This window comes from Fundulus heteroclitus, chromosome 20 (genome assembly GCF_011125445.2).
Source record: "Fundulus heteroclitus isolate FHET01 chromosome 20, MU-UCD_Fhet_4.1, whole genome shotgun sequence".
In the NCBI taxonomy this organism is placed as follows: domain Eukaryota; kingdom Metazoa; phylum Chordata; class Actinopteri; order Cyprinodontiformes; family Fundulidae; genus Fundulus; species Fundulus heteroclitus.
Window position 1 is genome coordinate 14,115,702 of NC_046380.1, and position 24,291 is coordinate 14,139,992.

Here is a 24,291-nt window from a genome sequence, read left to right on the forward strand (position 1 = left end):
TCATGTCATTGGGCTCCAAGTTCAAAGAATAAAACGTCCACCGTTTAACAGCACTGACTTAAACTTTGCTTTTTCAACTTGTTTACTTAAAATACGGCGTAATACGCAGCATCTCAAACAACCAGCAAATTTAGAGATTAAAATAAACCTTTAAAGAAAATCTAAACTTTACAACAATTCAGGCATCACTTGTTGACTTAAGAAAACTTCAGGCCACTATTAATTATAAATATTGACTGTGAGATGAACCCAATTACATGAGAAAACAAATAAGGCAGCATTCTGTTTATATAATGCAATAAAAATAACCGACAATCTTAGCTGTGATTCAGCTGTTGTTCAAAGGTTGAATTGGATATTAGATAAGAATTAATTACTCTATTTTCTTATCAAAAAAAGAAAAGAACCAACAAAGCTCATTTCCCAAGTCTATAATAAAACCTCCGGAAGACCTCAGTCATTTCTTCTTAGAACATCTATTGAAACTGTTCAGATTTGTGAGATATGCAAGTTTAATAAGTCCAAATAGCACCTTGGGAGAAACTAAATCAATAACCCGCAGCACCACATGTCAGCTCTTTGGAAAGTTTCTCTCCCGGTGAATACAACGATCGTGGTTCAGAGTGAATGAAGCCAGCAGCCCACAAAGGTAAAAAGTTTCATCAGCTTCCTGTTCTTCTTCTCTGCGGCCGGCAGCGTAAAGCGTCCATCGACCGCGCTGCGATGTGAAGAGGGGAAGAGTGAATCTAAAATCCCATTAGTGCTGGTTCACTGGGCTGGCCAGCGTGTAGCAGAGCGGCATGGGGGTGCAGACAGCGCCCGGGGGGAAACAGACAGAGGGCCCCGCTCTCAAACACTGGACTTCCAACTGACCAGAGCAGATGGATTCATACGAGGAACCCAGTGGGTGGTGAAGGGCTCCTGATGTACGGGGCGACTAGAATCACAGTAGTCCGTTTGGCTAATCCACTTTTATCAATAAGGATTTAGCCCCACGTTCTGCACGTTAGTGGCAGCGGGGGAAAGCAGAGGTTTGCTGGCCTGCCAACACCGAGCGAACTGTGCAAGCAGACTGTAAAAGTCACAGAACAGCGGAAATATTCTCGTTTTCTTGGCCTTCCAAAACAAAATGTGGCTAAACAAAAAGCCACTCCGCTGAAACTAAACTGTTTCCGCTGATATCTGAACATTTTCACAACATCGGCCACAAAATGACTGTTTATTTTATGCTTTTACTTCTCTCCTTTTTCACAGTTTTTCTCCAAATCACATCTTTATCGCAGGTAAAAATGAACCAGAGGAGGAAAGGTTGTTTTTTTTTTCAGATCTCATCTCCCTACTTTAGAACTAGTAAAGCATGATTCTCTTGTTTGTTTTTTGGTTGAATATAGTTATTTTTGTAAAATAAAGAAGTTAATGACAATAAGTGAGTGAGACAACACAAAACTCAAAAGCATTCAGTATCAATTTTAGTAATAATTCAACAGGCTCTTTATGAGGCAGAGGGTTGGACCTGGCCATTTCTGCTTTGCTAAAACCAAACTTGTTTTTATTTTTTGTAGTAATACTATTACGCTGTGGCATCTCTGCATTTAGGGCCAGTGGGGCCAGGCCTCAGATGTCACTGTGGAGCTCCAAGTACGCAATAATCAATGGGACATAATCGTTCTTTATAGAGCAATATTGTAAAAAAGACTGATTCCTTTACCAGTAAAATTATGTATCCAAGCCTGCCAGAATACTGTCAAGCTCAGTAGGCTAAATCCTCTTGAGGTGCCTTGATATTGGGGCCGGCCCCTCAACGTTTGCTTAAATAAAGAACATCTGAAATCACAGTGCGCATGCCCAACACGCTCTCAGTAGACAGCTGTGGGGCACAAATCCTACGGCCCCCATGCTCGGATCGTCCAATCAAAATGCTTTAACGTTACGTTTACGTTCTGCCGGATAGAGTGCGACCGTCTAGACAAGGCAGATTTATTTGTAAAGCACATTTCAGTACAAGGACAATGCAAAGTGCTTTATTACATCATTAAAACTTTGGAAAATAAAGACTGAATAAAAGCAAGTTAAAAAAAAAACTTGAAATAAAATGTAGGAAAATTTTAACAAAAAAAGCAAAGGACAATGGAAACTAAAAGCAAATATTAATCTTGCGTCGATTGTCCTTGCTGGCTCACTGAAGGAATGATGTGAATCTTTTCTGTTCAATAAATTGAACCTTTATTTGTAATTTTATGTATTAAAATGTAATTACATTTAGCTTATATAAAATGAATTTTCTAGTGTGTTGGTTTATGCTAATTTATCCGTTTCATTTAACATTGATCAGGAAGTCAGGTTATACGCATCACAAAAAGTAAAATAAAAATAGTTGCTGCTAACAGGTGTTGGGTTTTTGTGCCCCACTTTACTTATAATGCCAGAGACGCCACTGCTGTTACGGCAAATACAGACATGCAGTTTTAAGGGAATAACGTCCTAGTATTGTCGGTGTATTTGATACCGTGGTATTCGTGATAAGTCATTGCTTTCTATGTGCAGACGTAGCAGCACTGATTCACAAATCCTCCCTTTCAGCTAAAGATATCCATAAAATAAATACAATATAAAGTCATACTCCAGTCACAAGTTGTGGGATAAAAACGCTAGTTTGCTTTAAAACATTTTTTATACAGATTCACACAGTAGGAGGAGAGTAAATCAAAATATAGCATCAACATGCAAACAGTTTTTACGCAAACATGCTTATTGCACAGAATAACATCCTTCCTTACCAATTTGGCTAGTTGTCGAGTAAATGGTCAATTAGCCAGGTTTGGACCTTGCTTAGCTAGTCTGCAGCTTAACACAAATGTTGCTCAAGTCTCTTGGTTTTCTAACTGTATTTAGTATTAGATTAAAAGCAATGGAGCAGCTCTGATTTGGTTGCTTCACCATCACGCTCCAATCAGCCAACTTGGTTTCTTGTAAGTAAGAGCAACCCTTTCCCTGGCATCTCATTAAAAGGAATTTAAACCCAAACCTGACTTGTAGATATTCTGGACCATCACAAAATGTTTATTTCCTGACAAACATCTGTCACAAGTCAGGAAACAGCTTGAGAGCAGCTTTACTCTTTCTGAAACGTCTTCCCCTCGTTGCTGCCAAATGTGCAGAAGTCTCAAAGGGCTTCGGTTTAGTTTGCCAACGCAAGCTAACAAGCACTGCATGAAAAGTGAGATTTTCGTCACTATGCGGCACTGTAGATTGTCGTGGAAGTTCAGGTTAACGGCTGTTCACGGAAATTTGCAGGCAACACCGAAAACTGCCGTGAATTGTCAGAAATTGACGTGGGCCTACCTTGGGAGTTGTCCCCCCATGACCCCCCTCCTCCTAATTCTAGGGGAGGCTTTAACATGTAAATGAAAATGCTGTGAGCTAAACAAATGTAAATCAGGGTTGCAGGGGGAGTTTTACCCCAAGTGACATTTCTCTAAAAGGTAAGAAAATCTCTGGTACAAATAGATCAGGCTCTATATAACCTAAATATAGACTCTTACATTTTACCTTGAATTGATTTATTTAATTAAAGTATGCTAGATTACTGTGTATGCCATTAGCAATGGCAAATGTTATGTAAAAAAAATACACAAAATAATTTATTTCAAAAATTTGTTTTAATCAGAATCAGTTGGTAAAATGTGAATCAGAATCAGCAAGGTAAAATGTGCATTCCATGCAAACATTAGAATCAGAATGAGAGGTCTGCAGAGATCACAGTCTCCTAGAGCTCAACTACTGTGCATAGTGGCATGACTACAGTGACCTTTTTTTTGGTCTTACTTAAATGCACAGAGGATGTATTAACTACACATCTCCCAGCAATGCGCTCAACTGGCAGAAATTATGCTGGGTATGACGTGTCTGTTCCCTGCAAGCCCCAAACTTCTATTGGCTTTCGTTCTGCTGACACCAAAACACTGTGCTTCACATAAAGCATATCAGCTGTGTCATTGCATGACAAAGTCCCAACCATTTGTCTTCCTAAAATACTGGCAAATTCTGCACCATATTCACATGTCCATGGCATATGAAGCTGTTGGCTCTGCTGAAATTGCCTCATAATCTGGATTAAACTTTCCCAGTATTCCATTAAAACGCTCAAATGAAAGCAGGGTTAACATGGGGTGCAAGTTTTGAATCACATAAAAATGTGTATGTGTCACTAATTAGGTCAAGAATAGATTATGGGAGTGTGGTATATGGTTCAGCGGCTAAGTAGGTTAAAAAAAAATTACGTTATTCAAGCTAGAGCATTGAGAATTTGTTTAGGGGCAGTTAAATCAACTCCAGTATGTGCTTTACAAATAGAATCAGGAGAAATGCCATTATGTATCAGAAGGCAACAGATAATGGTTAATTACTGGATAAATTTAAAAGGACATAATGAAGATCATCCAGTTATGAAAGTATTAGAAAGTTGTTGGGAAAGACGAAAGGGTCAATTTAATAGTTTTGGATGGATTGGGGATGATAGAGCAAAAACATTTAATGTATATAACAAAGAATTCAGTCCAACAGTATTGTGGGCTTTGAGACCTACATGGAAATGAAATATATTAATATAGATAGATCATTATTAAATATTAAGACAAGAAATATAATAGATATCTGCCAAGAATTTTACAATCAAATACAGATTAAATATAATGATTATTTGCAAATTTATACTGATGGTTCGAAAAATCCAAAAAATGAAGCAACTACTGTAGCTGTAGTGATTCCTGAATTAAAAATTAATATTTCAAAAAGAACATCTAATTATTTTAGTATATATGGGGTAGAATTATGTGCTATATTATTAGCTTTAGAATGGGTGGAGGATACAAATATAAATAAAATAATAATTTGTAGTGATTCATTATCTGCATTATTAAGTATAGAAAAGGGATGTACAAAGATTTTTCGTTTTTTTTTTATTCTGGGATCATAAGGATTTGAAGGATATATATTAGGATCCAATAGATGGCAGTAATGCAACAACTATGGATGCAAGCTGTCGTTAAATCCTAAAGAAGAAGAAAAAGAAGAAGAAGAAGAAGAAGAAGAAGAAGACGACGACTTTACTGTGTTTGGATTTTACTGGTATGCCGGACAACGTCTCGCGTTCAACTCCTCTAGGACGCGATCCACAACTTTCAGCCAGTCCGCAGACTGACGAGAAGAAACTGCTGATTTCTATCAGTGGACTGTCTCGTCAGCTTACTCAACATACTGCCGACATGAATGAGAGGTTCACTCAACTGCAGAATTCGGTAAACTCCAGATTGCTGTCCATAGAGGACAAGATGGCGGCTCTGCAGTCGAAGAACTGTGCTGGAGAGACTAACTCCATCAAGAGAAGACGGATGCACAAACGCTTGCGGTAAGAATATATTTGACTGCTAGCTAAGCTAAAAGTAGCCTAGCCATAACCCAAAGCTAAGGGTGTGTTTTTTGTGATTTACAGTACGCCGTCTTCACAACTCGGAGACAAATTGCAGGCGCTATGAACCGGCGCAAGGGTAAGATTTAAAGAATATGCTTTCATTCTGCGATAAAAGGAAATAGATACGGATAGATACCGATCATAACTGTACATTTTGTTTTCACAGACTAAGCACGCCTCATAATGAGGCAGTTACCTCCTATCTGCTCGGAGCAATAACTGCAAGCCTCGATTTACACTATATTGATAAAGACGACATTGTGTGTAAGGGACTTGTTTTACTGTTTCTCCCTTGTTTTTAATGTTACTGTGACTTGCGTTTGGTTTTTATTCATACCACTCTCATTTATTTGTTTTCCAGCCGCCTGTAAGACGTATTACGAGACGGTACGCAGGAGCTTCAGATATACGCAGCCAGAGAACTCAATGCGGGCGGAAGCTGCCAAGAATTCAGCTCGGAGTCGAGCGAGAAGAAAGAGGGTAAGACTTTATTTGGTGACTATTTTTCAGGTGCATTGATAGATGTGTTGTGTCCATACGCAGTGCATCCCATCGCATAATACTGATTCATTGTTTTGTTTTTTACAGCTGCAGGAATCGAGGCAGAGCGTGCTAGCTGATGAGGAAGTGGAACTCTGGATGTCCGCCACCGTCGACCTCATGTCTGACGAGGAAGATGGCGTCGTTGGCGGGGCGCCGTCATTTCGTAGGCCGGATCTCTCTGTACTCTGTGTGAAGCTGCAATCCCGGTTAGAGGCGACGCCGAAGTACAGAGCCACGCACAGCAGGCGTCTGCACATCGGACCTGCCTCAGAAAGAACGCCGCCAGCAGTTACCTACAACCCCGAGGAGGCAAACGGACAGTTCACGGAGTTGTAGTTTTTTGGATACGCATGTGTGGGAAGATCCTCGCGTTGTATATAGTTGTGTGTGTGTTTTTAATAAAGCTCTTTCTTTGCATAAACATCTTCCTGGCAAATGTTAATTTCCTGTATAAATTCATTCATGTCCTTGAAGGTAGCCTAATGATAGTGTAGTAGCCTACATAAGATAACATGGATATATATATATATATATATATATATATATATATATATATATATATATATATATATATATATATATATATATATATATATATATATATATATATATATATATATATATATATATAAATAAAAAACCAACCAACCAATCACGAGTGATTTTACTAGTTTGAAAATAATGGTTTCAGCCAATACTGAGTAAGAACATTCTGGCCTGCCCTGGCCACGTGTGGTTTTGCTGCCAATCAGGAGCGATTTTACTTATTTAAAAATAGTGGTTTCAGCCAATACTGAGTAGGTTATTCAAGCCAGACCTGGCCAGCCGTGCGGGTTCGCTGCATTCATATGCTAATTAGGGCCATTAGTGCAGCTGATCGCTCTCCACATACGTCAGAGTCCGGTTCCGACAATTTGTGGCACTGAAAACGGCGACAAGCACGGGTTGCAAATTGTCGTTAACTGCCGAAAATTAGGGAGATCTGCGGTAGTTTACGGGGACGAAAATCTCACTTTTCATGCAGTGAAGCACTAAGACAAAAGAATTATTTTCAGCTTTACAAACTAACTCTTTCATTCAGAGAAATCACTGGCCCAAAGGGACCCTTTCTGTCTCTCGCTTATTCTTCCAGCAGTGAGATCTTTCACCTTTAAAGCCTCCATTTGACTTCCTCAAGGTAGCAATGCGAGACCGAACTGCTAAAGAAAACAATGGCAGGAAAAAGAAATATTTAGGCTTTGAAGAAAGACTTTTTTTTAACACAACCTTAAATGAAACTTTATCCCAACCTAATTTAATTGAAGATGTTGAACCCTTCATGCTTCACTGCCCCTGGTGTGTGTAACCTTCGAGGCCACTTCAGTGATTCATCACATTGCACAACAATCCTTCAGCAGATTAAACCTGAAGGCACTGGCTGACGCAAACCTTCCACACTAAAGTGGAATCATTTCTACATTAATAACTGATGGCTTTTATAGTGCTCGACTCTATCAGGAACTTTTAGTGAAAGTCAAAATTAAATAGATATTGTTGTCACTACAGATCTTTCAATAATCTGCCTATAATAAGAAAAAAAAAAAACTATATTAATTCTTAAAAAGTCCAAAACAAATCTTTAGGCCATTTTCAATGAAAGCTTTGGGTTTCAAAGGAGAAAACAGGAAGATCTTCAGAATGATGATCCTTTATTTGGTCTTTTAATAAAATAAAAAAGTGGTATTTACTGTAGGATGAGCCTCATTTAAAAAAAAAAAAAATCTTTTTTTATGCAATTATATTTCCCCAATCCCTTAAATAGCTCTAAAATGTACAAAACAACTTTTGCTTTCATAGCATGGGAAAACAAATTTCATTATATCAACTACAAAAGGCTACAAACAAAAGTGACGAGATGAATAATTCAGCTTGATTTAGACGTCCGCATTTACCCACATCTGGTCAGACTGAAAACAAGCACTGTACAAGAACAAGCGCCACGCAAAGTGGTCCCAATATTCTGGGAAATGATGACTGATCAGGATTTCCTCTAACATGACCAGCTGCTACAGTCTGCTGAGGTTTGACTTTTAAAACAAGCAAATGTAAAGCAGTTGGGTTTTTTTTAACAAGTGTCAATGAAAGCTTTTTACACATTTTGAAAGTGTAACCCAAGGGTGCAGTGTGTTTGAAGAACATTTACTAGTAGACTGCAGCTTGGGAAATGCAGACGGTTAAAGGCAAACACATCAGGATTAATCACTGAGGATTAGCCGAGTTGGGGTCAAAGAAAAACTGTCCCTCCTCAGAGAACAACTATTATTAACCCACTTTCTATGCCAAAGAAATGCATGACTGTAAAAAGGCTGCACTCAAAACATTACACGAAATTATCGTCATAAACATGGTCTTAATCTGCTTTAGTCTTTTAGAAATAATTGTCGGAACCGTTTTTGCCATTTTAAACCATTGTTGTACCCTCGGCTACCAACAGGGGGCGATCATTCAGTGAACTGCTTCTCTTGTACAATTCAAATAAATTGAAAGAGTTAGTTGCAGCAGAGAAACCTTAAAGACAGAATGATAAATGATTGATGAGAACTGATGCAATCGGCTTCGTCGTGTGATTGCAGGACGATAACACTAATGGACCATAATTAGCCTCACAGACTCGACTATGAATCACAAACTCATGAAGACTTGAAGCACCTGAGTTTTTCAACACAAATTCTGTGTCAACACACACTGACCTGGCTCAGAGCTGCTGCAGGGGCTGAGGGGGGGGTCTTTAAAGCAGGACACAGTTGGATTTCTTTTTTGCCTTCTTCTTTTCCACTGGTGTTTTCCTATTTATCTGTCTGACCAGGTCGTAGAAGATCTGAGAGAGAGCAGGCAGAAAGTGGACAGAAACTCATTATTTGGTTTCACTGGTGAAAATCTCCATAAGGCTCAGCGGCCCCGGCAAAGTGCTGCACCTTGACGGAGTGACATGAAGCCTCGTTAGAAAGATCTCCTTGAAGACAACTGAACATGGAGCGGTTATTCAAGGCTTGTTTAAGGTTGGAAGCACAGATCTGGATTTATTTCAGATTTGAACATATACAGGAAAGATAAGAAAACATTATATTCCTCTCATTTTTCACAATGTGGGTTGTTGGTCATTTTCTTTTACTTGATTTATTGTTTTTAATTAGTTTTCATTCAGTGATTTATGTGGCGATAAGATGAAGAGAGATGTTGGAGCTCAGCATAACTACAGCCAGAGGTGCCACTGTATCTGCCCACAATGCATCTGGGCAGGCGGTTTCCTTTACAAAGAGAAAACTGCCTGCCCAGTAAGAACAGCTGAATTCCATGTACAACATTTCTAAGTGAAGCTTGCTCATTGTGAAGAGGCAACAAGAAAAAAGTTGATTGCAAAGTAATGCATAAAGTGTGTGCGCAGTGTTAGTGGGTCTATGTGAGTATTTCCCTCGATGACCCAACATAAAACTTTAGACCATGCGCCTTTCAAATGGAAATCTCTTTATGAGAACATCCTTCCCCACAGCATCTAAGCTGCAACAATAAAAACTACAACCAAGGACATTATTTCCTATGCAATAACTGCAACATGTTGGTAAATGTGTGTCAGTGGTATGCCCGCAGGGCTCTGTTCTTCTTTCTGTACTCACATCAAGGACGTTGATCTTTGACTTAGCAGAGGACTCTAAAAAGGCACAGTTGTTCCACTGTCTGGCCAGGTTCTGGCCCTGCTCCTTCCCCACCACACGTTCGTCTTCCAAGTCACACTTGTTCCCTACCAGTATCATCGGCACCTGGGGGAGAGAAGAACAAACCCATTTATTGTTATTAGACACCAGATCTATTAGAACTTTGAAGATTTGGTCAGCCGTTTGTGTTACTCTCCATTTCACGGCCCAAACCTGTCCTTCAACAGGCTAATTTAAGACCTATAGACAACATGTATGCATTTTTAATGACAACCTTCTGATCTGTAAATATGGCCCAAGGTTCTTGTTGGGCGAGGACAGCTGTAGTGCACATCATGAAGGATATAAATCCACTCATCACATTTTTTACTGTAACTGCATTACAGGGGGGTTCAATACAAGAATCTGGATCAAAATGGAAAGAACGTGATGTAAGACACATGCAGCACTAGAGCTTTGCATTAACACTCGGCTATATAATATGAAGGCTGGGACCAAATATGTCCGTCACTCTTTATCAACGTTAGTTTTCAACCAGTGGAAGAATATGTGAACATATTGTTGCTGCTGGAGAAAGAAATGACAACAGAAACTGTGACATCCTGGTTTCTGTGCAGAACAAGCGGACGCCCGCATTTTAAATTAAAGCCTTTCTCTCATTGGTGAAACAAACTTCAAACACTATTTAGGGGCTATATAGTGGCTAGAGATACAAGAAAAAATGCAATTGCTAAGTATTTGGGGTGCAAAAAAACAACAAAAAGAATAAAAAAAACATTAAAATACCATTAAACAATTCAAAGTCCAAATGTAATCTGTATCTTGGCGTGGAGTCAGAGACATTGGATTAAATAAAACAAACAGTAAAAATCTAAGAAAACAGAAAAAAATATAAGACTGAAGAAAAAATGACCAGTTTCTATATATCTCAGCAAAATTTGGTGTGATGTTGTTAGGATTAGGCATGAGCCAGTTCTGACATTCCCAGGGTAAAATAACCTTAAGTAAAAATAAAACTACATTAACATTATTTAAAACAACACATTCACATAAAATGTATTATTGAAAGCTGAAAAACAAGAATTATTCCTACTGCTACTAAAATACATTTCTACAGTCACAATTACGAGTGCACCTCTTAAGAAAGATATGCCACTGTGATGCTTCTGGAAATCCACAGGTTATTATTATGATTAATCAGAATCAGAAATACTTTAATAATCCCAGAGGGAAATTGTTGTTTTAGTACAATCGCCATAACAAACTGAGAGGGCCAAAGTTTTCTTTTATTTGAAAACCCCACCATTCTCTGTGAGCGCCAGCATCCATCAGGTGGGGGGCATTAAGGCCGAAAATAGGACGCATATGCAGAGAGGGAATGGTTGACGGTGGAAATACTGCATTCTTAAAAACATCGTGTCTATCTGCGATCGGTGCTGGTTTTACCATATAAAAACAGAGAAATTGGTCAAGGCACAAATGACAATTTCTTATTTTATTTTTTTGGTGCGCTACCGTCTCTAACGGGCATCTGGCCTTATAGTCTATATAAAAACTGCTATCATCATAAAACAAGCTGATAGTAGCTGTTTAATTAGTTGGGTTATCCGCCCACATGGAGTCATCAGTTTTAAAACGTCGCTCAGAAACTTGTTTTACTGCATTATTGCTATCCTTGCTTGCTTTCTTCGACAGCTAAAGGGCAAAATGTGGTTTTATCGTTTGCAACTCTTTTCAACCAGCTGACCGGGTCATAGCAACAGGTGGGGGAGGGTCGGCACTGCATTGGTTTACGAATCATAAAGCTGGAGAAGACTGCGGCCATTTTGGCACTTTTCCTAGACTCTAACTAAACCCTAGAAGCAGTATGTTGGAAAGTTGTTTTAATCTTTTTAAAACCTTGGTAGCAGTAACCAGTCCATGCCTGGCCGGGATCAAACAAACTCCAAAATTATTCCTTCTCTCTACTAGAACAAGAAGAAAACGGTTTAGAGATGTTTTTTTCAGCCTCTGCCATGAATGTTGACAAGTATTTAACAAAACTAAGTATTACAAATCTACAAATAGTACATTTTACATGTTTTCTAGCATTGCTTCTCTTTAATTTAGATTCAAATAAGAGAGAGGCCTTAATTCATCAGTAAAAGCAGAAACCTGGCAACTCTGGAGATTTTCTAAACTTATTTTAGCAGTTCCTTGCTTTTAACAAAGTTTCTTCGAAAATGAAAGAATGTCTCGACTTAAAATAAACCAACACGGAGAAATGCAGCTCAGTGTGGAATCTCCCAAACACGGAGCACTTCTTCCTTTTTTGCATTTCAATCCGTTGCCGAGAACAAAACTGTCTGGAGGGGAAGAGAAAACTTTACGGGCAGATATTCAGTAAGGGTGTCGGGATACGTCTCATCCTGCCTGATGTTTCCTGACTGGCTATCTAGGGAGAATGCCGGCCCGGAGGAAGACGAGGCAGCCCCGCCCAGCAGGGATAACATCGCTTTCCTTCCTGAATGTTTTCGAACACTTCAGCTGGATTCCATGCTCCAGCTGCTCTCAGGAATTAAAGGGATAGTGCGGGACTGTCCTGTGTACTTCTCCTGGCCTGTGGGCTACAACACAGGGTTTTCACAGCTAAACCGATGCGCCGTGTCTACAGAAAAGGGTTCAGCAGTTAAATGAGGGGAGGACTTCAGCTTCTGTTACACAGCTCGCAGGATATTCCTGTTTGTGGTCCCTCTCAGCAAACAATCAGCAAGTGGAAAGCTCTGCATGCAGTGGATGAGACGCCAATAAAATATGAGCAGAGGAAATCTATTTCTGGTCGGTACACAAGGAAAAAAATGAATCTGCCTGGGAAAACCTCCCCATCACTACCTTCTTCTGGTGCAGAAACGTCTAAACTGGTGCAACACGCAGTTTAGACGTTTTTCTTAATGGTGATACCTAGCTAACGCATCATGACACAAAGTAAAACCAGGCGATGCATTTCTCCTCCCTCTTTCTCACTCTGTGACCGGCAGGCGACAGGAAGCCTCGATGTTTAGATTAACCCTGCAGAGGTTGCCGCTTGATCTTTGATACCCAAACAAGCCCCTCGGAGCCGCCGAGCGACATTTCTCCCAGGGGTCCTGGGAGAACCGGCGGTATGCCCTCCCCAGGCTGGGCCAAAAACGAAACCCAACCTGAGTGGAAGGACGGAGGTATGCGGAAAAGGGAGAAAAGGTTTGGCGTCAGCGGAACACAAGCCCACGTTAGACCTAACTGAAGAATTCACAGAAGCTGACGCCGTCGACATGCTACAGACAGGTCCTGTCTAACTGAGAGAGGCACGCTAAACATCGGGCTGCAGTGAGTCACAAGCGCTGAGTTAGTACCGGGCTAGTCACACAAGCAGAGATGGCCTGGAGAAGTCATAAGACCTCTGTTACATAACGGCTGCCAGAGGAAGTAAAAAGGAAGCCAGCTTTTAACACGCTGGTGGTGGCTCACTTTATTTTTCGCCTCTGTTGAATTAGCTCTGTTAAAGGGCTGAAATGTGGATTCGCTTTGTTCGAGGCACATTTAAAAAAAAAAAAAAGCTCCTGATTGGGCTTGGCAATAAGTGCACGTGAACATTTTTGCCGTGTTTGAAGTAAATGGTGCGAGGCAGAGCTGAAAATGAGAACAGCCGCTGCGGCTAACGCGTACTTTGCCTTCACGCTTCTCCAAATAAGAAAAACCTTTTGCCTTTTGGGTGATTAGGAGAAAATATGCTGAACGTTTCCTTCAGGTTGTGCATTCCTGAACGGTGTGGGGAGAGACGCGCAGATGTCAGGAAAAGGCTTAAATCACCTTGTTGTTGAGTGGGACTTAACAACAAGATAAGTGAGGACTGCTGAAACCGGAGGAGTCTATATTAGCAGAAAACAGCCTTCCAGGACAAAAGGGAAGCAGAACTGCTTTTATTGTGAGCCACTGATCCTGCAATCCATCTGCTAGCCTTCAATCCAAAACCACAGAGGCTACTAATGAAGCGCCACAGCCTCACAATCCTGAGATGGGACTTTCTATGCACATCATCTCCAACAGTTCAATCACTGAGTGGCAAACAAATGTGAGACCTTAGGGGTGGGGGTTACCAACTAGTAGGCTAAATGGGGAACATTTAACCTTACATTGGTAGAAATACAGAAGGGGGGGGAAGAAAACGTATGGAGCTTAAGCTACTGCGGATCTAGGGCCGAGGGAAGAGAGAGAGAGAGAGAAGGGGGAGGACAGAGCAAGAAAGAGGGTTATGGTAACATGCGCTCCTTCCAGAGATCACCAAAAAAGGGCATCTTAGATCCTGCTGACGCATTATCTGCTCCACCAGAAAGGGGACGGAGGGCTTACTCACAGCAATGGCCTCGAAATTTGCCAGAGATACTGAGAGATAGAAATGTGCTGCTGACAAAGAGTAAATTTGAAAAATAACGAGATGACACATCCTCTTTTTTTCTTTTTTTTTTACCCCCCCCCCCCCCCCCCTCTCTCTCTCTTCCTTTCCTTTCCTTTGCTCTTCTCACAGTTACACATCCAAGTCATGGGGCAGGCTTGAAAGAGAAAGAACACACTGTATGTGGCAATATGAAGAGGAAGGAAGGCGCTAGGGGACAGAAATAGACAACTGTTGCAGGATTTTTCCCTCAAGTGACCATCAGTGTTACTGGTCTCAGTTAAAAACCGTCCAACTCATCCAAACATCTCATCCACGTAGCTGACCCCGGGGAACTGGGCCACTATAAACGTATTAGAGGAATCGGGGAGAGCTCATGCAAGCATCCATGTGCTTTAAATATACTCACATCCTCCGTGTCCTTTACCCGTAGAATCTGTTCTCTCAGGTCTTGGAGGTCATTGAAGGTAGACTGTGCTGTGATGGAGTATACGAGAGCGAAGCCTTGGCCATTTTTCATGTACAAGTCTCTCATTGCTGTGAACTGTTCCTATACGTGGAAAATAAGAAGACACGAAGAAAGGCAATGAGCTCTGTCCTGCACAAAGTTCGCCGTGCAGGACCCGTTTAAACACGGGTTTAAAAACACATTTACATTTTTGTGACAATGCCGAAATGACCAGCTCTGGATCTTTAAATAAGAGGTGTAAATAATAGGGTATATCATTTTAGGCTGTACTCACTCTCTGCTGGTTCCACGTTTTGCAATAAACTGCATTTTTTATTTTATTTTTTTACATAAAAAGGCCCACAAACAATCCCAACTGTTTCTTCCTCTTAAAGAATCGGCATTCAGCAAAAAACAAACTCAGCAAATCATTCATGTTGAATTTTTATCTCCCCTTTCCCATGGCCGCTGAATTTCCTCAGGAATCTTAATTGCTGCTAATTAAAGACCGGAATGCCCTGGGATCGTTCACTGCCAATGGATCAATTCTTGCAATGCAGCTAAGAAGAATAACATACGATTGTATAGCATAACATTGAGAAAACAAAACGCACTGTGCTCAATTTGTGTTATTTCCACCAGTCATTATAATTAAACTCTGTTTGTGCGACCAACTTGGCCTAAAAGTGAAGTCAGACGATGACATTTCTGCCCGCTCTGCATATTCATCAGTTAGATTCCCTCCTTGTGTTTTCAGGAAGTAGCGTACACATTTGCTGATGTTGCCTGTAAAGTTTTATGTTTGCGATCAAGTCAGCAAGCGTGTGGTTCCCACCGCACCGTGGCCCAACATTTGCTTTATAATCTGCCACAGTTGGATTGGAATGAGTACATGTTTGCTTTTTGGTTCACCCAACATGACATTCATCATTGAATCTCTCAGACGTTGAGGGCTGTTGTGCTCCAAGATGTGCCAATAATAGTTTGTTTTGACAAATGAGACAAAGGTTCACTTACACATACCATTTAATTATGATAATTTAGTGCATAATTTAAAACAGAAAAACACAGGTGCACCTGGTTTAAACACTTAAAATCTGAGTTATGGACTGTTTGTCAGAAAATGAGTTCACAGATATCAACTTAAATGACATACAAGCATCTGATTACAGCATCAATGGATATTTTTGCCATTATCTTACTTAAGAAGAGAGAATAGGGCTAAAATCATACACTGATCTTTTAGAACTGAATTAAAAGGAAAGGTAGATCAATCACTGCAAAAAGGGAACTTAAGGTAAGTACAATTTTCTTGAAATGAGTGTATTTGACCTTAATTTGGGCTGGTAAATAAGATGATCTGCTAATGGAGCGAGGAGTTTAACCCCTAAAATAAGATAATTGGATATGCTGCACTTGAAATAAAATGAAGATGAGTTAATCCTATTTTAAGTACCAAACTCTTATTCCATTAGCAGATAATCTTAATTACCTGCTGAAATAAAGGACAAATGCACTAATTTCAAGGAAACTGTACTTAGTTTTAGTTCCTTTTTGCAGTGTATATTTCTGTGGCTTGAAACTGATCTAAAAAAAAAAAATGTGCAAATCGTGTGGGCTGGAAAAAGGTGCGCTGCTTAAATGAAACCCCCACAAGGCTTCAGAGTTCAGCCAGTTTGGTTTTCCTTGGTCTGTCGGTACAACACGCAACACAATTTAAGTTCTCTGCCTTCACAGCTTCTCCAACTTAACCCGAAGCAACAAGAAATTTCTCCATTTAGGTGCCCTGAAAATAAACACTTGATCAGGCCTTATATACTTTCGCTCTTCGTGTGAAAGTGCAGAATTCCTGATATGTCTACAAAAATAAATACAGCAAAACTTCTGCTTCCCCGCATTAACCACTGCTATGTTTTTTTTTTATTATTTCTAACCTATTACACAACACTTTCCAGACACCACAAAGAAAAAAAAAATTTTCTGCCAAGAAGATGCGCCGACAACAAGATACGAGAACTCCCAAAGCGGGGAAATCGGTTAGCACTTACCCAATCGTCTGCCTTCAGAACAGTCCGGTGTCCGAACAAACCGGCTTTTAAGAGTTACTGGAGCATTTAGTCGAGGCTTTACTTGCACTCGTCAAAACTGCTAAAGTAATAATTGGTTTGTTTGCCTGAAGCAGTTTGTATTTTTGGAAGTTCATTAAAATAGCCATCAGACTTTTCTCTACTTTAGCACTTTTTTTTTTTTAAGAATCCAGACATTCCAGTTAAATGTTCACATACAATCTTAGCTCTCAGTGAATTTATCTTCTTAATTATCTTCAATGACCTTGTTTAATAAATGCATTCAGTACTTAAAGCAAAGGCGGTTGTTGATTGGAAAGACGCTGACTTACTGTGCCGGCTGTGTCGAGAATTTCAAGCATACATTGCTGCCCGTCTACCTCCACTTGCTGTAACAACACAAAGCATAGCAACAGTGCAAGCTCAGTTTGGGGTCATTGGGGGCATACATTCGCTTAAACAAGCACATGCCTTCATCAATTCAAAACAAGCTGGCGATGTGAACCTGCAGAGCAGCTGCGACCAATCAGCCCGACACCCCCGGCTCCTCGGAAGACACTCACCTTTCTGTACGAGTCTTCTATTGTAGGGTCATATTTTTCCACAAAGATTCCCTGTACAAACTGAACTGTCTGCAAAAGATGACACATAAAAAACAATGTCAAACCCCACGTCTCCCGGTTCACTTCTCACATAATCATCACGACTACACGGGGCGGCTCCTGAAGGTGGAAGCTGTTCAGCTCATTGCACGTTTAGAGAAACTCCCAACGGCAGGGGCGCTAAATTTACCGACACGTGACGACATGTACATTAGAGACCAAACCTTGTGATTTGTGGTAGGTTTGCGCCAATGGGCTGACCAGGTTCACCTGTAAACATCCTAATCCAGGCAGTTCAAGGAATTAACCCCGACCCTGACACCTGGCTGGTTAGCCAAGCACGCACCATTTTACACGAACGGATGCTCTTAAAGCGACGGTGTAGAGGCAGGAAAATGCGCTTGGTTAGTTAAAATTCTGCAGATCCACTTCAAGTTTAAAAGTCGGCACAGCTGTTTCATTTCAGCCAACAACAAAAAAACAGCCAAACGTCTGCAAATGAAGCCAGAAAACCCAAAATAAAAGGAAATTCTATTTTTTCCTCTTAATTATAAAGGATCTCCATCGCGTCCTTTTATCGCTTGCTTCCTTTAAGCGTTGTCAAAATGCCATGCTGTTTTATTGGCAAACATCTGCAAAGTCTTTAGGAAGCACCCCCAGAGCGGAGTGAGGGGCTGCGTAAACAGGAAGGACACCGGGAGAGAATACTCACCAAAGCAGACTTGCCCACACCTCCAGAGCCTAAAACCACTAGCTTGTATTCACGCATGGCGGGATCGCTTCAGTGGAGAGCCCAACAGTCTGCAGTTGAGAGACAAGGAGAAGCAAAAAAAAAAAAAAAAAAAAGAACACAAAAATGAAGAAATGTTAGACCTGAAGGAAACTAAACACGGGAGCAAGATCTGTTCACAGAAAAAAAAAAAATAAAAAGAGAGAAAAATGATCTGTTTTTCTTTTCCGGAGAGCAAAGATTCTGGTCATTCCTGGAAGTTCTGGACAAAAAGAAACAAAACAATGGAGGGAACATCCAGGAGGGGAGCTGATTCAGGGTGGAGGAGGTGAAGACTATGTGATCCTTCCCTAACACAAACCAGCTGTGGTGAATGAGTTCGGGGGGGGGGGGGACACAAATCAGGCCGATATTCCTCCAATGACCCAATCATCTGGCGCTCACACAGAAACACGCCCTGCTGTCAGAAACGCTGGTCGTCTACACACTTGTGGTGCGGCGGAGTAATACGCCGTCTGTCTCCCGTTTAAACTGAAAGGAGCCAGCTGAGCGAAGGTGGAATCTAAGATCGGAGGAAATTGTGAAATCACCAGAACAGTCCTTTAAGGGACGTAGAGGCCTGATGTCGCTGGCACACAGCGGTGTGAGAATCGGCCAACTAGGTCAATACAAGTCTGGTTACAAGACACACAGAGAGGCTGAGCTTTAGTTTGGTAACTGGGCGAAGCGGGGATTTCTGATTCCTCATCTCCTGTGGCTTTAGGTCAGAGTTAGAGTTGTAAGTTCTTTTCTATCACCTAATCTAACCACATATTCAAGACTTTCCAACTACTAACATCTTAAAAGGTCTAAAAATAGAGAGAGCTGCACCATGTAGAGCTAAGAAAAAGTATTAGTGCCCTTAAAGATTTGTTCTTTTTACTTTTGTCACATTTCAGATAAAACTAATTTTAATATGAGACAAAAAATATGTAAAAACAAAACGCAATTGTCAAAAGTTAATGTATCGATACAGCTATCCTAACCAACCCTTGTGATAACTAAATGTGCCTTTAAAACAGAGTTTCAGAGCAGTGTTTTTTTCCCCCTTTGTTTTTTTGTCTTTTCCAGAATTGTTTTAAGTCAGCCAAATTGAAAGGTTTCGAGCCCAATTAGTCTACTTAAAGTCATCTCAATCAGATTTAAGTCATGACTTTGACTAGGCCATTCTAACACCTATATTCTGGTTGTCTTGAGCCATTCAGCGGAAGACTTGCTGGTACGCTTCAGATCAGTCCTGCATCATAACTCACATTCATCTTCTGGATCTCCTGCTAGCAAAAGGGAATTAATTCAACCATTACAGCAAGTTGCCCAGGTCCTGAACCAGCAAAGGGTCACTCTAAAATAAAAACTAGGGTCCAAGAGGTTCTAGAGGTCAAACATCTTTTCTAACTGAGCTTGCATTTATATTTGGAACAAAACAGACAAAAACTTTAAGTTCGGACGTGATAACTTAAAGACAAAACAAGAATCAAATGTGTTAAAAATGTGTTATACTTGGTATGGTCAATAACCAAAATGTAATAAATATATACATTTCAATGCAACTGCAATTTAGTCATTAAACGACCACACAACTGACATTTCTTCTCTCCACAATTTGAACACCCCCAGTCCTGGGTTGCATCTCTATCTACAGCTACGTTTACATGGATGGAAGTAATCAGAATAAAGAATCGATCAGAATCAAACAGCGTCATGTAAACAAGCCAATCGGAAACAGCTGTTATCGGCCCAGTTGGACTAAGGAGACCAATACCAATACGGTGATAATGATAAATCCCAGACACACTGCGCGTCCCTAAATGCAACGTTTTCCATACTTCATTTTTCTTCTTTCATCATTATCTAGACTGTGAAAATTATCAATTACAAAAGGTCCAGTCCCAAAAACCACCTCTTTCCCACACCTGATAATGGATATGTCTTACGATAATACCATAAGACATTTTTGCTAATCATAAGACCTTCTGGAGTCAAGATCAACCCCTGCTGCTCCATCGCTCTCACTGGAGCACACTACATCTAAAAACTCTCAGGGGGGGGGGGGAGCTCAAAAGACCTCCATATTCACAAGCATTGACCATCAGGGATATAAAGCCGAAACTGTGAATAATTCATACTCTCTAATCCTCAACGCTCAAAGAGAAGTTCTCCTCACACGATTAGGGAGGAGCGGCTGGACGGAGAAGAAAAAGAGCAGACGCCCGGCTGTGCTTTCATGTAAACGCCCAAGCTCGGAGTCGAAGTGTGTGCACCGCGTCACATTTACAAACGGCATAAAGACAATGTCACTCCCAGATTCAGGCTACGATTCACTTGTCAGTTGTCTGCATGTCACGGTTCGTGTTTTGAGGCTGCAGACTGACCCTTGTTAAGACAGATGATGTCAGGGGTTTCCTCTGTTACTGATCACAATGCGACAACCTCAGAGGCCGTCATGGAGGATCCCTGCTCCTCATGAGAGTGAACGGAAATTCCAGATGCTTGCTTCTTTCATGTGTTTTTTTTTATATATATATATATATCTTTGCAAGTGAAACTAAACTGAAAATGCAATTTACAGGAGCACTTGGTTTGCAAAAAGTGTGAATGTGCTTAACTGGAAATAAGTAAATTGCCTCAGCGATCAGTCGGATGTGGAGACGGGCCACGGAGATTGCTGGTGAGTGGCTGCTCGGAAACTGGAAAATCCACTATTTTTCTGATCAATGAAAGCACTACACATAAGAGCTGGCAGGCTGCGCCGACAACAACGCTAAGCGCATGGAAGTTGTTTCTGTGAGAAGACGTAAAGTTAGCCATTTTCTTCATCACTGAGGTTATTAACCATGGAGTCAGAAGAAGCACAGATGTGTTTAAAAGGAGACCAATCTCCACTAAGGAATGTCATCTGATCTTCAGGCTACAACAGAGAGCTGGACTTCAGCAGGTATAGATCATTTCACTGCTTTGCCTCTGGTACATACCCGACTTTTCTATGCAAGCAAGTCAAGGTTTACAATTAGGAGGGCTGAGCGATAAATCGGTTTAATCGATTAATTAGAATTTCCAAACTTTTAAGATTTAATTTTTGGAAGAAAAAACTAAATTAAAAAGTCAGGATTTTATTTTTGCCAATGCATTCGCTGGGTATCATCTAGGATGAGCCGATTCGATACGATTGTCGATATAGCTCAGTTTGATATGACTCCAATATCGATATTTATTACTTTCAAATTAATGCTCAAAGTCATTAAATAAAAGAAAAAAACAGCCAAATATTATATTTAATGTTCAATTTATTGAACACTGATATATTAACAAAAATATAAAGTGCATTTGGTTCAATGCATTTAAGGTATCACAGAAACCAAAATGTGCCCAAACGTCTGATTTTAGGGACGAAGGCGCTTCTAAAATCCTGTCGGCCATTTTCGCAAATTTGTCTCACTTGCACTTCCTCGCCTTGAACAGTAATGGCGCATGGTAATAACGCCCCCTAGGGGTTGGGAGGTATGTCAATATTGAAAGCCAGAATATCGATATTAAACCGTTTTTAAAAAACATCAATAATATTTGTATTGATTTCTATGCACAGCCCTAGTCAGGACTGTAATGGCAGACCAAAATAGACATATTATATGTACAGAAGAGTTAAGACAATATGAATAGTGAAAGCGTACATAGCAGCAGGATGTTTTGCAACCACGAACGGACCATATGATAGCAAATTTGTGTCTGCTCTTAAATAAAGATGAACCAAGGTTTACACCAGAGACCACAGTGGTGGTATTTTCCCTGATTGGTAGGTCAGATGGAGAAAAATGATGCTTGTTTTCCCTGATTCAATAGACATCAAAATCAGGCGTTTATTACAAACATTATAAATATTCAGGACATTCACTCAGGTCAGAGGACCAGCTGGATGTGCCGAGGACACGGCGGAAGCTGAGAGGGGACACAGCTTTTTCTGTGGCAGCTCCAAGGCTTCGGAAACCACTGCCAGTGCACATTAGACCGGCCTCGTCACTCTTTATTTGCATGTCTCCTCTAAAAACTCATCATTTTCACTGGCTTTTGACCCAGCATGAGAGAGGCCCATTTTATTTGTACGGGCTGCTTAATAACGTCTTTTATGCGTCTTCTTGTATTTGTGTTTTAATGCTTATATATCTGGTCAGCTAGGCTGTTCTTGAAGTGCTTAAAAATAAACATTTTTACTAGCTTGACTGGCTAGTAAAAAAATAAATAAAAATTGGCTTAATGTTAGGGAGATAACTGATGATACAAAAAATAATAATTTCTGATCAAAACAGATACAGCACACTTTTTCCTCTAATGTGTTATCCTTAATTAAAAAAGGACCTGAAACAGGAAAAATTGGGGACCGATATAACAATTTGGCCACACATCGACATCCAATAATAATATTGCATTTATGACCGATGACCGACATTTATATACCCTGACAATGCCTCTCTGCTTCACTTTAGGTTGCTCTTGTTTAGTCTAGGCTGCACGCTCCCAGTCTGACTTTAAGTATTTCCAAAAGAAGAACTGATTTTGACGTGGTCACTTTATGCTTACTTCAGCAAAAAAATGCAACTCACCTAAAAGAAACAAAAAACAAAATAAGAGGAAAAATGGAAACCCAAGCAGCAAATTAATAAGCCAATTTCTCCTCTTGTCGCTCTGTCTCTGCAATAAGATCATCAGTTTTTAAGAAAGACCAACGGTGCGGCTCAACTTTGGGTATGGAGACGGTTTCGAAGTTTTGGGATTGAAATCAATCTGAGAGGAAAGGCCCATTAAGTGAGAAACCCTGAGAATGGTAGTTTCTGGTATGAATACATGTTCAAGTAAAGAAGTCGAGCTGGATACCTGATGTGATGACGCAATTAACTCAAGTTCATATTCTTTTAGCCTTTTCTCGATACTCCACCTCCTTATAAAACCTGTCCTTTAAAGCTGGTAAAAAAAAAACTGAGTGAAAAGTGTTTCTATGCAGATGAATCTTCATCTGCATAGAACCCTGCGTACCAGGAAAACCCTCGCTGGCTCCTGTGAGCGCTGACGTCTTTCATCTGCCTGCTGAGAACGTCTCACCGCCACACAAACAAACGCGAAGCCATTTAAGGACAACAGCCTCTTCAACCCGAGCGCTCTCCTCAGTAACCTCAATGACACAAAGTCATCTCCAACAAAACAAACACACTAGCGCCGTCTCATCTGCTCTCGTAGTAACCCCAGCAAATAAGGAGCGGGGGAGAGCCGCGTGCCACAGAAAACGCACTCCGCTGCGTCGACTCACGCTGCCGAAGCGAAAGGTATGTGTCCATCTAAGGTTTGAAACTGGATTAGGTGGCGCTCGGTAGCAAGAGCGCGCTCTGAACACGGCTCTCGACGAAATACAGGAGGAGACTCCGCAGCTTTAACTCTCGACATCCAGGCCCAAACATTTCCGGGTGCGCTGAGGCCGGCCGGCCGGCCCATGGCGAAGCCGTCGCTCTGACTGACTCAGCAGGATGGGGTGACTGGCAGCTGTCCTCAGAATCTCACCTCCACAGAGCTGATGGTGGAAATGCAGACATCCGCTGCAAACACACACTAACTTTTTAACCCACTTCCCACAAACGGGGGCAGAGGAGACTGAAAGTTTGAGGGTGCAAAGACGTTTGTTGACTTGGCAGTGGCCGCAGAGAAACCCGCAGTAACTCATGACTACCACAGAGACCACAGTTCCCATCACTGGTTCAAACAGACCTAAAACTATGACATCAACTGGAGTAACTCGCAGCTAACGGCAGAAAAAAAAAACTGATTAATGATCAAGCTGACAGAACATTTGTTTTTCAGCAAAGAATGATTATATGTGAGGTTATTTCAAACATAGATAACGTTCGCAAAACAAATTACTAAAAGAAAACCCACACCAACCAATACTGAACAAATCTGCAATTGCAGCACATACTGTGATGTTTATCTTCTGAGTTCAATGAAAAATCAGACATAGGTTATGGATACACTTGATGCAATAATAGGGGTAATCCTGCAGTTCATTCTTTTTCTCTTAGATTCAAAACTCTTATGTCCGTTTTAAAAACCTGTCGCACATTTTTTGCTCCTTTGTGTGCTAAGAACAGAAAATGGGAAATCTGTGAAAATTGAAATCAGCAGGCTGGACAATCCTGGAATTCATGCATCTCTATAAATATTGAAAGTAAAAAAAAATATATATATATATATATATATATATCCTTGTTTAATAATTGCATAATGGGGCAAGACATACATTTTACAATGCT

General features: G+C 40.6%; 1 protein-coding gene and 1 long non-coding RNA gene across 3 annotated transcripts in view; one reads left to right on the plus strand and one right to left on the minus strand.

The window, feature by feature from the left end:
• LOC105935996 (ras-related protein Rap-1A) overlaps positions 1-24,291 on the minus strand; it is a 28,497-nt gene that overhangs the window by 1,659 nt on the left and 2,547 nt on the right. For both annotated transcript variants that reach the window (XM_036151477.1, XM_036151478.1), the window contains exons 2-7: positions 17,945-18,033; positions 17,194-17,262; positions 16,963-17,019; positions 14,526-14,666; positions 9,667-9,810; positions 8,743-8,870 (exon numbers count right to left, since the gene is read on the minus strand). In XM_036151477.1, the coding sequence (XP_036007370.1) occupies positions 8,781-8,870; positions 9,667-9,810; positions 14,526-14,666; positions 16,963-17,019; positions 17,194-17,262; positions 17,945-18,001 (558 nt within the window). In that variant the 5' untranslated portion in view covers positions 18,002-18,033 and the 3' untranslated portion in view covers positions 8,743-8,780. The remainder of the gene's footprint in view (positions 1-8,742; positions 8,871-9,666; positions 9,811-14,525; positions 14,667-16,962; positions 17,020-17,193; positions 17,263-17,944; positions 18,034-24,291) is intronic.
• On the plus strand, positions 4,911-6,188 carry LOC118567144. The gene is made up of 5 exons (XR_004933512.1): positions 4,911-5,275; positions 5,331-5,546; positions 5,637-5,734; positions 5,832-5,950; positions 6,059-6,188. It is a non-coding gene; the product is annotated as an uncharacterized LOC118567144 (long non-coding RNA).